This window comes from Trachypithecus francoisi, unplaced genomic scaffold, assembly GCF_009764315.1.
Source record: "Trachypithecus francoisi isolate TF-2019V2 unplaced genomic scaffold, Tfra_2.0 Lachesis_group11, whole genome shotgun sequence".
In the NCBI taxonomy this organism is placed as follows: domain Eukaryota; kingdom Metazoa; phylum Chordata; class Mammalia; order Primates; family Cercopithecidae; genus Trachypithecus; species Trachypithecus francoisi.
In genome coordinates, this window is record NW_022681456.1 from 63,549,181 (window position 1) to 63,564,958 (window position 15,778).

The 15,778-nt window shown below is 40.1% G+C and overlaps 1 protein-coding gene across 1 annotated transcript in view; it reads right to left on the minus strand.

The window, feature by feature from the left end:
* Positions 1-11,402: 11,402 nt before the first annotated feature.
* The window catches only part of KCNMB4 (potassium calcium-activated channel subfamily M regulatory beta subunit 4), a 72,418-nt gene continuing 68,042 nt past the window's right edge, over positions 11,403-15,778 (minus strand). The window contains exon 3 of the mRNA XM_033221273.1: positions 11,403-12,398. Coding sequence (XP_033077164.1) covers positions 12,230-12,398 — 169 coding nt within the window. The 3' untranslated portion in view covers positions 11,403-12,229. The remainder of the gene's footprint in view (positions 12,399-15,778) is intronic.

The following is a 15,778-nucleotide window of genomic DNA, read 5'->3' on the forward strand; positions in this document are numbered from 1 at the left end:
GTCTGTCAAATACACTATTCTTACCAAATATATCAAATCCCACTATTCTTTTGTTTTGTTTTGTTTTGTTTTGTTTTTTGAGACGGAGTCTCGCTCTGTCCCCCAGTCTGGAGTGCAGTGGCGCAATCTCAGCTCACTGCAACCTCCACCTCCCGGGTTCAAGCAATTCTCCTGCCTCAGCCTCCTGAGTAGCTGGGATTACAGGCGCCCGCCACCACGCCTGGCTAATTTTTGTATTTTTAGTAGAGACGTTTTTACCATATTGGTCAGGCTGGTCTCAAACCCCTGATCTCGTGATCCACCCACCTCGGCCTCCCAAAGTGCTGGGATTACAGGCATGAGCCACCGTGCCCAGCCAAATCCCACTATTCTTTTTTTTTTTTTTTTTGAGACGGAGTCTCGCTCTGTCACCCAGGCTGGAGTGCTGTGGCCGGATCTCAGCTCACTGCAAGCTCCGCCTCCCGGGTTCACGCCATTCTCCTGCCTCAGCCTCCTGGGTAGCTGGGACTACAGGTGCCGCCACGTCGCCCGGCTAGTTTTTTGTATTTTTTAGTAGAGACGGGGTTTCACCGTGTTAGCCAGGATGGTCTCGATCTCCTGACCTCGTGATCTGCCCGTCTCGGCCTCCCAAAGTGCTGGGATTACAGGCTTGAGCCACCGCGCCCGGCCTCAAATCCCACTATTCTTATGAAAAGTTCCTCACTATAATTCTGCAGGGTTCCTGCTAATGCTCCAATGTTTATTCCACGATAACCCTAATCTATAGACTTATCTTTCTAAGTGGCATAATCTTACCAAAAATAATTTAGAATTACAGCTAAGCTACTTCCATATTCCTTACTTCCTAATTCAGAAACTGTGTGAGATAAAAATCGTTTGTTGTTGTAAGTTGCTATGTTTTAGGGTAATTTGGTAGTGAACACAGTGATTTTTCTGCTGTCTATCTATTTAAAGAGTACTATATAATATTTAAATACATTGCCTTATCTTCATCATAACTTTTGAAGACCAAGATTGGAATAGATATTTATTATGCATTCATTTACATTTTACAGGGTTAACTATGCCCTAGGTAGTATGCTGAATGTCTCATTCTGCCAACCTTTAATGAAGAGTTTAGAATATTGTTTGATAAAAAAACCTTAAATGCACAGAAAGCACTCAATAAGAGTTGGGAATTGTTATTATTATATGGATAAAAAGGTCAATAAATTATGATTTTTGTCTCACAAGGTGGAGAGGTAAGGAAGAATCAGTGAATTAACAGTCATATGACACAAGATAAATTATTGTAATACATGCTCAATTCTTAAAATGATAGATATATGTACAAATTTTTGTGGGATCACAGAAGAAGAAGTGATTAATTCTTGGGGGTAGCATAAAGGGAAGAGGTTGGGCCTTGAAAGTGGAATAACATTTCCCAAGGCAGGGAAGGACATTCATTCATTCCATAAATATGGCACTGTGTCAGTGGTGGAAAAAAAAAGCCCATCAACATTATTCTACCTTCATGAATCTTAGAACTAGAAAGAGAGATAAATAAGAGACAAGTACACAAATAAATCAAGAAGTAAAGCAATTAAAAGTACTAGAAAAGAAGAAAGAGGCATGAAGAGGAGAGAATGACAGGAGAAATCTGCTTATATAAGATCACCATACATACAAAGGACTTCAGGAAAGAGTCAATATTTAAGCTTAGACCTCATGGATCAGAAGAACCAGATATTGAAACCTGATGAGAAGAGAGGCTCAAGGTCCTGAGAAGAGTACAGTACAACTGGACTGCAGAGTGTGTAATGAAAATGTTGAGGTATTAGGAAAAGGTTGTTATATGGTTTGATATATTTCAGTAACTTTTCAGAAGGACACATTAACTGAGCCAGGCAAATGGCTCCCTATCCATGTTGTCTGATAATATTTTGTCCCATCACTCTCATTATAATTTCTGTCCATCAGTAAGCTTGAGACAGAGACCTAGGAATACTTCTGAGCTATTGTGATATACATCCAGAGCTTGGAACAGGGGAAGGCAAGAGATAATAATCTGGAAATCACAGCTGACATCACAGAAAAGCCAGGGAATGGATGGGTCTCATCCATTATGGTCATGTACAGAAAATCCTATAGAGAAGAAATATATCTAACATTTACCAGATAACAGGATAGTACTATACCCCACAATTATTCAGTATGTTTCTTTGGCTGTATTTTCTAGGCCACCTTAGTGATAAGAGCAGACAGCTAGGTGTATGCAGAAAGACATCCTCAAGAACACATCAACATCATCCCAAAGACTCTCTTCTTACTTTCCCATGGTCTGTTCTAGGTCACCTCCCATCCTACTGCCATGGCTGATCAAGCTTGATTTCAGGCACTGGCAGAAGAATAAATGTGTATATATTGTTCTTTGGGGGTAGAGTGAGCTGGAGGATCAGGGTCTGAGATTCTGCCTAGGCGCTGCCCACCCTGCAGGCTCAGAAACCACTGCCATACTTCCGCCAGGAATCTTCCTCATGTTAATTTTCTAATGAAGTACACACTAATTCAGCAGCGGCTGCTTCCACCTAGGTGTCCTAAGCTTAAAGCAGAGATGCAAGTTCATTAACTGCTGTCTGGTAAAGGGGACAAACGTCCAAAAGCGATCCCTGCACTGTTCTGTGAATTATAAACCCTTGTAGAATTGGGAAAAGAGAAAACAATTCTCAGGTTCCTGATGTGGAGAAATGTGTGTGGTGCCTTTGGCAGTAACTCTGAAAGACTGAACATCTCTACTTGCTGTGAACAAGAACTGACGTTTAACCAGGCACATCTCCTGACATCAACATATATGTTTTTCCTTTCTTGATTTTATTTCATTAACTCTCACCACATCTTCACTACCCTGAATGCTAGAACTCTGGAGGTAGTTACACTTCTGATCTTTAACACCACTGACTTTCACACAAATTAAAACATTTATCCCAAATTTCAAACATTACCAATTCCTGCATAGACTCAGGATAGTCTTGTTTGAATTTCTCATTCTTTCTAGACGTCACTTGGAAGTCCAAGCCCTAATTTGATCTTTTTCTACCTGCCAGAAATGTGGCACTCCTATGATGACATTCATCAGCCTCATTAGTCCTTCTTCGGGAAGCATAGAGGGGAAAAAAACTAAAAACCTTTGTAAAAGTTACTCTCAGTCAGAGACCTGATAATGAGACACAGGATACATTTTATATATTTCAAACTTCTTGGAGATAGAAACGTTGCATCTTTTAAAAGAATGCATTAATAAAAAATTACCCCAGTTGTTTTCGTGTTGTACAGGCACCAGGCAGAAAGGATCACGTTCTTTGGATTTCCTCTCTGAGAAGAAAGTATGCCAGTAATTGCTTTGCATCAAAGAGAAGTAACATTTTTTTTTTTTTTTTTTTTTTGAGACGGAGTCTTGCTCTGCCGCCCAGGCTGGAGTGCAGTGGCCGGATCTCAGCTCACTGCAAGCTCCGCCTCCCGGGTTTATGCCATTCTCCTGCCTCAGCCTCCCGAGTACCTGGGACTACAGACGCCCGCCTCGTCGCCCGGCTAGTTTTTTGTATTTTTTAGTAGAGACGGGGGTTTCACCGTATTAGCCAGGATGGTCTCGATCTCCTGACCTCGTGATCCGCCCGTCTCGGCCTCCCAAAGTGCTGGGATTACAGGCTTGAGCCACCGCGCCCGGCCACATTTTTAAAATAATGCTAGAAATTGCTAAGTATGAGGAAATGGAGACTTTCAAGATAGCCATATTTTGAAAGTTATTTAATACTGAATAAAATGGAGAATTTGAAGAATCTTGACTTTATTAAATAGACAATGAATTCCGAGGTGATTTCTTCTGAGTTGGAGTTCTGGAAATAAAAACAACTTGCCAATGATAGAACTTCAGAAAAGGAAAATTCCAATATTGTTTTAGTCTTAGACTGGTGGGGACTAAGTTAGAAGCATCTGATAAATAAAAACACAGATTTTTAGGAAAAATTAGTTTTGAGTTCATTTTTCCTTTTTACTGCACTAATGCTGTACCACCATCATCATCACCGTTATTATCACCAACATCACGACCACCACTACCACCACCACCACCACCACCATCATCATCATCAGTTAGTATTTATGGATCAGGCACTGTGCTAAGCACACATTTTGCATTGTCTCATTTAGTCCTCTCCATGATACATCAGTACCAGCCTCATTTTATAGTTGAGATAACAAAGCTGTAATAGAAGTTACATAGCTTGCCCAAGATCACACAGATGCTAAAAGGGAGAGCCAGGATTCAATCTCAGACTGTTTGGTTCCAAAGTTCTTATTCCATGCCTCTTTTCTCTAGATTATCCCTCATTAGGAAACAAATTCATTCTAATAAGCTAGTAAGCTATTATATCCCTGTCCCCTTTTTTAACACCTTGTGTAGCCTTCTGAATATTTTCTTATTTCCTACAATTGTAAAAACTTCCATATGATTGGAAACTCAATACTTTTTTTTTTTTTTTTACAACTGGTATACATTCAGAGAGATGGAAATTCTAATTTTTTTTAAAAAGGCTACAGATTCTATTGTATATATTCTTTGAATATTTCAAACTCTCTTGGCTATCTGTAAGTCCCACTTCTGTACTCCACACTCTAGGACAGCCCTCTCCTCTTACCTTCCTGAAATATCTATTTTGCAAAGCAACAAAGCTTCCCTTATGTTTTTATCTCTTACTGATTTTTAAGAACATTCTGATTAATTTTAATCAGTAAAATAATTAAATTAAACTAAATTAGGTAAACTTTAATTTTAGATAAATAAAAATGTAAAGAATCATCTAAATTTCAGGAAACTATTATCTTTTTAGGTCCAAGTCTCTTCTCATACTCAATACAAAATGTACGATGTATACAAGAGGAATGTAGGAAGGAACTGATAATCATCCCCCTGGTTTATTCTCCCTTTCCTCGTTTTAATAATAGAATCTCTGCCCCAGGTTTTAGAAGGCAAGGCTGATCAGCAAGAGGTTCCTCTGCAGTTAATTTCTTACCAAAAGAATATACAAACTTGATGTGTGCAACTTCTATCTCATTTTATTCAAATGTATGTGCGTGCCCTTTACTTTTCTCTTCTCCATCCCACACGTTGACCACTGTAAAGAGGACACTCTAGGGAATGACAGAATAAGTGGTAGAATAAGTATAATAATAATAATATAAACTAATAAGAGTAAAAATAATGGTAGAATAAATATAAGTCCCTGGACAGTTCCATGGGCTACCTCCTGATGGCTACAAGAAAGAAAATAAATTATTTTATTGGAACTATAGTATTTGGGGGTTTCTCTGTTACAGTGGCTTAGCCTACACCCTAATAGTTTTAAATTCGGTACCAGAATATTATGGACTAAGTTGTAGGCCCCCAAAATTTATAAGTTGAAGCCCAAAGCCCCATGTAACTATATTGGAAGATAGGGACTTTCAGGAGATAAGTAAGGTTCAATGAAGTCATAGAGAGGGGCCCTAATCTCGTAAGACTGGTGTCCTTATAAGAGAACACTGGAACACACAGGGAGATATTAGGGGCACAAGTGCCTAGACCAATGGTCATGTAAGGACACAGCAAGAAGGGAGCCATCTGCAAGCTAAGCAGAGAGGCCTCAGGGGAAACTGGTGTCCTTATAAGAGAACACTGGAACACACAGGGAGACATTAGGGGCACAAGTGCCTAGTGTAAGGACACAGCAAGAAGGGAGCCATCTGCAAGCCAAGGAGAGAGGCCTCAGGAGAAATCAAACTTGCCAACATTTTGACCTTGAACTTTTTACTGCACTAATGCTGTACTTGAACTTTTGGACCTCAGAACTGTTAAAAAACAAATTTTGGTTGTTTAAACCACCCAGTCTTTGCTATTTGTTATGCAGCTCTAGCTAACTAATACACAGGAATGGAAAAGTGCCATCATAACAAAAATCTAAAATATGTGGCTCTGGTATTGTGTTGCCAGGCAATGGGCAGTATGGACACATATATTGCAGGATGAAAAACTAGAGACCCTTGTTACGTTTTGACCAATCACTAGGTAAAACTGACACCAGCAACAATTTGAAAGGCAGACTAGCTATGGGGAAAGCACTTAGAACCAGAGTGGTCAATGTATATTGGTGGCTCCTTGCTGATGTTTTTAGTGAGGTACTATCAAAAGTAGTTGCTGTAAGGTCAAAAAATAAAACATTTGCAAGTAGATAACACCAATCCCTGAAGTACAATTGCTTCTGCATTCCAGGGAGCAGGAGATGTGACTATTATTCAGTTTTGTTCAATAGTCACCACTGTGGCTGGGCGCGGAGGCTCACGCCTGTAATCTCAGCACTTTGGGACGCTGAGACTGGTGGATCACCGAAGGTCGGGAGTTTGAGATACACCTGGCCAACATGGTGAAACCCTGTCTTTACTAAAAAATACAAAAATTAGCCAGGGTAGTGGCGGAAGCCTGTAATCTCAGTTACTCAGGAGGCCGAGGCAAGAAAATTGCTTGAACCGGGAGGCAGGGGTTGCAGTGAGCCGAGATTACGCCATTGCATTCCAGCCTGAGCAACAGAGCAAGACTCCGTCTCAAACAAACAAACAAAGTCTCCATTGTGTTCTGGGCAGACAATGGGAGTCATTTCGGCAGAAAAGACCAGATGAAGAATGTTGCATCACCATTTAAACTCATTGTTGGAGAAGACTTCAAGGTGGCTGCCATTAATTTGAGGGACAGAGGTACGGGCCAAGCACAGTGACTAATAAATAACACATTGCTGGCTTAAAGAACTATAACTAGAGCAGCTCTTTGGCTGTGGCTACTTTCACATGAACTGACTGAAAGCAAATGAAACAGAAATCTCTAGGGTTTTTGATAAAATGATGTCACCAATGCTATGATGACCCTTAAGATGTCAGATGAACTTCCTCCTCCCAAAAGTCAGAGAAAATTACCATGAATTCAGTTCAGATGCTGAGACTGATAATGCCACACACAGAGGAAATGGGTATAAAAAGGTTTATTACTCACATACTGAGACTTTCCAGGGAGATAGGGCAGGCTCCCAAAAGGGTCGAGAAATGGCTTAAGTGGTTTGGCTTTTACCCGTCTTCGAGTGTGAGGCTGGGGTGAAGCTTCCTGCATGGATGCCGGGGCTTGTGTGATTTGAACTTCCTGCTGGGGCCAAAGAAGGAGGCACCCATGCTTCCATCAGCTTGCCCAGATGTGCAGCATAAGAGGAAAGGGAAAGGTGAGGCTTCAAAGATGTCAGCAATCAACATTAAAAACGGCATTGAAGTCTTTATTACATTCAAATGAACTAAAACCCTGGCCTATAAAAGCCTATGTTTTTCAGTCTCTAAGGCAATCTAGGTCTAAAAATCTGCACGAGCAAGCAGGGGCTGCAAAAGCTGTGACGCCCTCCAAAGTTTCAGATGGGGCCACAGAAGCTGACGAGCAAGACTTTCCTAGAGGTCAAACTAGGGGCCACAGAAGACAATGGACAAGGGAGTTTCTCCCAGATAGCAGATTCATGGTTTCACTAAGGAACTCACTTTCTGCTGGGGCAAGGCATCTCCATCATGCCTGCTCAGCAGATTATCATGGCATGGGCCATTGGCTGCTATCATTTTTGTCTTTAACTCTGGTATTAACTACCCTCTTTTTAGCTTTAGTAATAGAACCCTTTCCCTGGAGTTTTAGTAGGGCACATGTCCATCTAGTTAGAGGCACATCCCAGCCTTTCTTGAAGCTAGGTATAGCTACATAGTAAGTATTCATGAAGGGACGGTGGGCAGAAGTGATGGGCGTAATTTCCTAAAAAGGAAATAGCTTGCTCCCAAATTCCTCTTTTTTTCACAGGCTAGGAAGTCTTGGGCCAGCTTTGACCATGGAAAGAACAATACCCTTGGGTATTAAGAGAACTAACAAGGTAGATGAATCCTAGATCCCTTGAATACCTTGTGAAACGAAGCTACTTCTGGACTGCTATGTGAGAAAAAAATAAATTACTACCTTACATGAGCCATCATTATTTTGGGGTCTCTTTGTTACAGCAGTTTAGATCATTTTCTGATTTATACAAAAAGAGGAAGAAAACATTAAGAAGGTAAGCTTATTTACCTTTTATGAACCTAAAATGTCCTCTGCTTGTTCCTTTGGGTTTTACCTTTAACAAGTATAAATAAGGTGCTTCAAATTTAATTGGCTGTAAGCAAGTAAGACCTTAAGACTACGTGTAACCTTATGAATTCAGTGTGCTTCTCCCCTTTTCCGAAAATCAACCTACAGAATACAGTTGCGTATACTTTTTTGGCATAAAAGGAAGCGTTTAATGTAAATGTATATCAAACTGAAAAATGAAAACTAAGATTGATATATATCAACTTCCCCTTTTTTCAAAACAAATGTATATCCATGCACTATTTTACTCTACTCTGTAATCAATTAATCATAGACAACTGGATAAAGACAAAATGGATAAAGCAGACTTCATCTCCCATAACGTGATGCAGAGATGACTTCTTGGACTTCCAGTTTCGTGTTACTCTATGCTTCAGAATAGTTCACTGTGTTGCTAAGACAACAAGGATGCCGCAACCGGAAACTGGGATTGAAGTCAAGGCACTGGAGCTGCCTCAAAAGATGTCATAAATAGTGTGTTCAAGGCCTTTTTCACAGTGAAACTGTAACTTTTGAATTAGAAAAAAAAATTACTAGAGCCAAGCATGGTGGTGCACACCAATAACCCCAGATACTTGGGAGGCTGAGGCAGGAGGATTGCTTGAGCCCAGGTGCTTGAGGCTGCAGTGTGCTATGATCGCACCTGTGAGTAGCTACTGCACTCCATCCTGGGCAACACAGCAAGACCCCCATCTGTTAAAAAACAAAACACAAAAATAAACAGAAGATTATACTCAATTCAACACCTTTCCACAGACTATGATTTTCAGTTACTCACATTCTAAGATTAAGAGAACACTGGCCTATAATCCCAGCACTTTGGGAGGCAAAGGTGGGCAGATCACAAGGTCAGGAGATCTAGACCATCCTGGCCAACATGGTGAAACCCCATCTTTACTAAAATACAAAAAATTAACCAGGGGTGGTGGGGCGTGCCTGTAGTCCCAGTTACTCAGGAGGCTGAGGCAGGGGAATGACTTGAACCTAGGAGGCGGAGATGGCAGTGAGCCAAGATCACGCCACTGCACTCCAGCCTGGTGACAGAGCGAGACACCATCTCAAAAAAAAAAAAAAAGAAAAAGAAAAAGAAAAAAAGAAAACATTGGTAGTGGACTACAAGTCAGGAAACCATCCTTCCATATATATATTTTACAGCCCCATGGAAATAACTGAGGGGAACTTGTCTACATTCCAGTTTACCTTTATTCTAATAGAAGCATGTCTGAAGAGTCTCACAAGAAAACAAAACGAAATTATGTTGTCAGTTGTTCCTCCACTAATGATGTACATCTCACCTAAACAAAGGTTTGATTCTGTGTAGTAAGTAGGTTTGATGTTCACTGAGACCTGCGATTTGATACTTGGAATTTGAGTTTATAAACAGATACAAAGAAATATGGTCTTCTCAATAAACTTTTGATAAAGGCACAGAAAGCTCATCAGTAGCAATGATGTGAGCTGGGTTGCATCTCCAGGTTTGTCCAAGCAAACTGAACAATGGCAGCAATCCTCCTATTTTAATATTCATAACATCAAGGCAAGGACAAAGAAAAAAAAAACAAAATGCTTGAACTGATTTTGGTGTTTGTTTCTGACCTACAAAAAAAAAAAGAAAACAGCATTTCACTAAGCTGAAGAGTGTCCTTCACATCGTGTATATCGTATTGCACATAAATTTTTAAAAATCCATCAAAAACAACAAGAACAGATGAATAAAGAAGCCCAGTACTTTTTGAGATAGAAGACTTCTTCAGAATCACCTCCCTCTCTTAAGAAGTAATCTGGTGAAAAATAATGATTAGGCAAAGGCAGGTGTTGGAGGACGTTTTCCCAATCTTTTAGAATGTCTTGCTTAAGAGACACAGAGGTGACTGCAGACTGAGTTACCAGTGTACTATTCATTTTCCAAGCAGACGTCAAAAGATACTCTTTAATAGTGGAAACTGAGGGTTACACAGTAAGGTTCAGACTTCAGCAGGAATCCTTGTTGTCAAGTAAAAGTTTAACCTAGCAGAAGCAAATGACACCCAGATGTCCTCACCTTTTCTTTTTTTTTAAACCCTGGTGTTCTAAGCATAAAAAAGGAAATAGAAAATAACACAGACCACTCTATTTTAATATTTTTAAGTAGCATAAATCATAATGGTTTGTATACTACACTGTACAAATAATATACTGTTACTTTTGAAAGAAAATGAACTTCTTACAGGGTTTTCTGAAATAGTTACTCCATACAGCTAAGAGCTTGACCCTTTAGCCACTGCTACAGCAGATGGAATACAAGCTTTGAGGTTCCAAGTCTTCCAGTTGTGCCTGTTTCTGTTGCCACTGAGGGATGAGCCTCTCAGAGCCCTGTCGTGGCCCTGTCCATCTCCTGCGCCAGGAAACACGGGTTCCGCAGGTGGACGCGTGCCGATGAGTACAGCTTCTGTGCTTTGCTTTCCACAAGCCTCCTCCCCCTTTAAGAGAACTTGCGCTTCTTCATGGCTTCTGCCTTGACCGCCAAGCTCTTGGCACAGATGGTCAGTACCACAATGAGAACGCCCACCACAAATGTCACCAGGGGCCAGAGGAAGCAATGCAGGAGGACAATCTCATCATGAGTGCGATGCAGAAGCACGTCGTCTGGTCTGCAAGACAATGGAGAAAAAGAAAAAAGAAAACATTGGTAGTGGACTACAAGTCAGGAAACCATCCTTCCATATATATATTTTACAGCCCCATGGAAATAACTGAGGGGAACTTGTCTACATTCCAGTTTACCTTTATTCTAATAGAAGCATGTCTGAAGAGTCTCACAAGAAAACAAAACGAAATTATGTTGTCAGTTGTTCCTCCACTAATGATGTACATCTCACCTAAACAAGGTTTGATTCTGTGTAGTAAGTAGGTTTGATGTTCACTGAGACCTGCGATTTGATACTTGGAATTTGAGTTTATAAACAGATACAAAGAAATATGGTCTTCTCAATAAACTTTTGATAAAGGCACAGAAAGCTCATCAGTAGCAATGATGTGAGCTGGGTTGCATCTCCAGGTTTGTCCAAGCAAACTGAACAATGGCAGCAATCCTCCTATTTTAATATTCATAACATCAAGGCAAGGACAAAGAAAAAAAAAACAAAATGCTTGAACTGATTTTGGTGTTTGTTTCTGACCTACAAAAAAAAAAAGAAAACAGCATTTCACTAAGCTGAAGAGTGTCCTTCACATCGTGTATATCGTATTGCACATAAATTTTTAAAAATCCATCAAAAACAACAAGAACAGATGAATAAAGAAGCCCAGTACTTTTTGAGATAGAAGCCTTCTTCAGAATCACCTCCCTCTCTTAAGAAGTAATCTGGTGAAAAATAATGATTAGGCAAAGGCAGGTGTTGGAGGACGTTTTCCCAATCTTTTAGAATGTCTTGCTTAAGAGACACAGAGGTGACTGCAGACTGAGTTACCAGTGTACTATTCATTTTCCAAGCAGACGTCAAAAGATACTCTTTAATAGTGGAAACTGAGGGTTACACAGTAAGGTTCAGACTTCAGCAGGAATCCTTGTTGTCAAGTAAAAGTTTAACCTAGCAGAAGCAAATGACACCCAGATGTCCTCACCTTTTCTTTTTTTTTAAACCCTGGTGTTCTAAGCATAAAAAAGGAAATAGAAAATAACACAGACCACTCTATTTTAATATTTTTAAGTAGCATAAATCATAATGGTTTGTATACTACACTGTACAAATAATATACTGTTACTTTTGAAAGAAAATGAACTTCTTACAGGGTTTTCTGAAATAGTTACTCCATACAGCTAAGAGCTTGACCCTTTAGCCACTGCTACAGCAGATGGAATACAAGCTTTGAGGTTCCAAGTCTTCCAGTTGTGCCTGTTTCTGTTGCCACTGAGGGATGAGCCTCTCAGAGCCCTGTCGTGGCCCTGTCCATCTCCTGCGCCAGGAAACACGGGTTCCGCAGGTGGACGCGTGCCGATGAGTACAGCTTCTGTGCTTTGCTTTCCACAAGCCTCCTCCCCCTTTAAGAGAACTTGCGCTTCTTCATGGCTTCTGCCTTGACCGCCAAGCTCTTGGCACAGATGGTCAGTACCACAATGAGAACGCCCACCACAAATGTCACCAGGGGCCAGAGGAAGCAATGCAGGAGGACAATCTCATCATGAGTGCGATGCAGAAGCACGTCGTCTGGTCTGCAAGACAATGGAGAAAAAGAAAAAAACAGCAGTCAAATACCTTGGCACTGGAAAACTCTTTACAACCTAAAGCCAAATTTGCTTTCCAGTCCATAGGGAATAACCATTACTGAAAGTAAAGGCTGCCCTCTGACTATAAACACTGTATTTTTGTGCTTCAAACCCATTACAGAAAGTTTTGAGCTCTTGAGTCATGTAATTGGTGCAAATTTACACATTAATTATAATATAATTTACATGTTACAAAATGTCAAAAGTGTATTTCTTATGCTATGATTTTCCTTCATTCTAAGTTACTTAATGTATTCCACTTTCTCATTCATCCTCTAATGTCCTCTGGTCAAGGGGTTTGAATCAGTCAAAAAATTACTGATGGGTGAGCATTCTCCAGCAAATCAGAACTAGACCTTAGCTCACAGGTGTGGCCCCAGTGATCTTCATTCAGAAAAAAAAAAAAAAGGTCAGTTAAAGCCACTGCTTGAATTCAGTCAGAAAGACAGCTGGTGTCACTGTCAGGGCAACTCGGCTTCACTAAGTAAACTAGAGATTTTTATTAATAAGCAGACAATGGCTGAATGAATGCCTTTTCCCATGCTTCTGGGTGAAATTAGCCATCATTTTAAAACACCAACCACTTTCTTGATAAATCTCGTGAAGTCCTAGCAATAGATTTCTGTCTTGTCAATGTGAGGCTCTATTTTTCAATTCCTGCATTGGTCCCATTCACAGAAATTCACGTGAAGATGAGATGTGCTCCACAAGCCATGATCTCTAATCTTTGGCCATTAGTAAGAGATCCTGGAAGAAATTTTATTTTTTTTTTCAGATGGAGTCTCGTTCTCTCACCCAGGCTGGAGTGCAGTGGCGCCATCTCAGCTAACTGCAATCTCTGCCTCAGCCTCCTGAGTAGCTGGGACTGCCGGTGCCCACCACCATGCCTGGCTAATTTTTTTTGCATTTTTAGTAGAGACAGGGTTTCACTGTGTTAGCCAGAATGGTCTAGATCTCCTGACTTCATGATCCGCCAGCCTTGGCCTCCCAAAGCACTGGGATTACAGGTGTGAGCCACCGCACCCGGCAGGAATTTAACTTTTTAATACAAGAGATTTACATTTTGTAAGATATTTCCATTTCATCCACAAGGTTTGCCGTGTTACATTAGAGTAGCTATGCTTCCTCCAGAAAAAAATGAAAATAATGCAGAATAATGAGTCCAACTGCCCTTAAGAACATCAAAGCCTTCAGAGCACAAGAACAGTGCATCTAACACAGAAATACATTCCTGAAAATCACTCATTAGTCACAGCTCTCATAATTCAGAACCCATTTTCCCTGAAGATTGACAAAGGGCATTGAATATTTCTTTTTACTTATAGTGGAGCTATCATGTGCCATTAACATAAATAGTTTTACAGACGGCTTTGAAATTACAAAATCCTTGCATTTTTTCCTTTGATGCACAGTGTAATTTCAAATTTTGCACATAATACAAGATTTCTATTGATGTTTTATTTCATAGTATTTCAATTAAAATTTATATTAACTAAATGCAGAGTCATTTTAACAATGAGGCAACAATCACCCCAGCTTTCAGAAACTGTGCCTTTTTTTGGAATTCCTATAGCATTAAATTATCTCCAAGACTTGTGCTACCATTAGTATATGTGTATATATTGATGTATATATTCTTTTCTTCTGTAAGGCCCATTAGGGCTATGACATTGTCATTGCTGCTACTCTACAAACAGATGTTGCTACTGAGAAATAGGAGTCTGCCTTTGTTGCAGCCTTATTATCCATGCAAATTTTCAAGAACTTCATGATTGAAGTCTAAAAAAGTCAAGGCTGAGGTCTAAAAAGAGTCAGGACACAGGATAGCCAGAATCATATTTAAGAGTCTGAAATCCCCATCCCAGCACTGCCATGATTCTTTTCCCAGGTACAGAGCTCATAGCTGTCAGAAACCTCTCCCTAAGTGTGTGAGGGAAGGCAAAAGCTGTCTCTCAGGATGCTCTTTCCTTCTTTCTGTGAAGGACTGTTATGCTCCTCCATAATCCACTGATACAAAAACAGGTCTTAAATTCTTCATCAAAATGGCTAAGGGTGCACAAGAATGTGAATTTTACTTAGTATCACTGAAGTGTACATTTTAAAATGGTTAAGATGGCTGGGCGCAGTGGCTCATGCCTGTAATCCCAGCACTTTGGGAGACAGAGGCGGGCAGATTGCTTGAGACCGGGAGTTCAAGACCAACCTGGGCAAGATAGTGAAATCCTGTCTCTACAAAAAACTATATGCCTATAGACCTAGTTACTTGGGAGGCTGAAGCGGGAGGATCTCCTGAGCCCAGGAGGTCGAGGCTGCGGCGAGCCATGATCAAGCCAATGCACCCCAGCTTGGGTGACAGAGTGAGACCCTGCCTCCAAAAGAAAAAAAAATGGTTATGGTGTTAAAAAAAAGAGCTTGGATTTTTTAAACATTATTTTAATAAATGTGCATGTAATTTCCATAAGTAATATGTTTTTGCAACTAATTTTCTAGTAAAATGCTTCAGCGTGGATCCTCGTTTGTATTCATACTCCAGTCATTCTTAACTGATGTTGAATGCTTTCACAATATTGTGCAATTGAGCCAGAAAAATAGCCCAGATGACAGTGGTGGGAATCATACATATTTTCTGAAACACAGTTTGAAGAACATGTACCAAAAAAGAATGTGAGTAAAAAGAAGAGGAGGAGAGAAAAATAATAACTGGAAAATGCTGGACCCAGATATTTGTTTTATTCAGAAACTTCTTGGCATTCTACCTCCTAGCAGAGTGCTTGGAGTAAAACCTCAGTATCTTAAATGACAAAACGTCATCAGTCCCTCTGAGTTAGCCATACTGAATTTGTAATCACTTCAAAAGTGTCCTTTGAGGTGGAAATGTTAAATATAAATGTAGACATTTCTTTAAAAATAATTCATGTCCGTTTCTACTTCCTACAGCTCTAAGGTGCCCCATAATCTCCTTTGACAGGAAAACATTTATCTGCACAGTAATGCTCACGCTCATCATTCAGTTTTTTGGTTTAGTGAGATTATCTCTAAATTGCTTCTTGTGTCCTAATTAAAGTCTAGCTCATTCAAACTGGGCTTGTAGTGCCTTAACTGAAGGCACTCCCCTGTCTCAGTTTCCTCCAATTTTATCGGGCAGGCAGTTTTCAGATTGTTTAGCCAAAAACTATTTGCAAAGGGGTTTGGGCTTAGAATTCAATTTGCCATAATTATATAATAGGGAATGAACTGTAATTTCTTTATAAATAATCACTGTTTGCCACATGTGGCAAACTGGATAAATAGCATGATGAGATCTGACATCATAAAACCAGGATGGT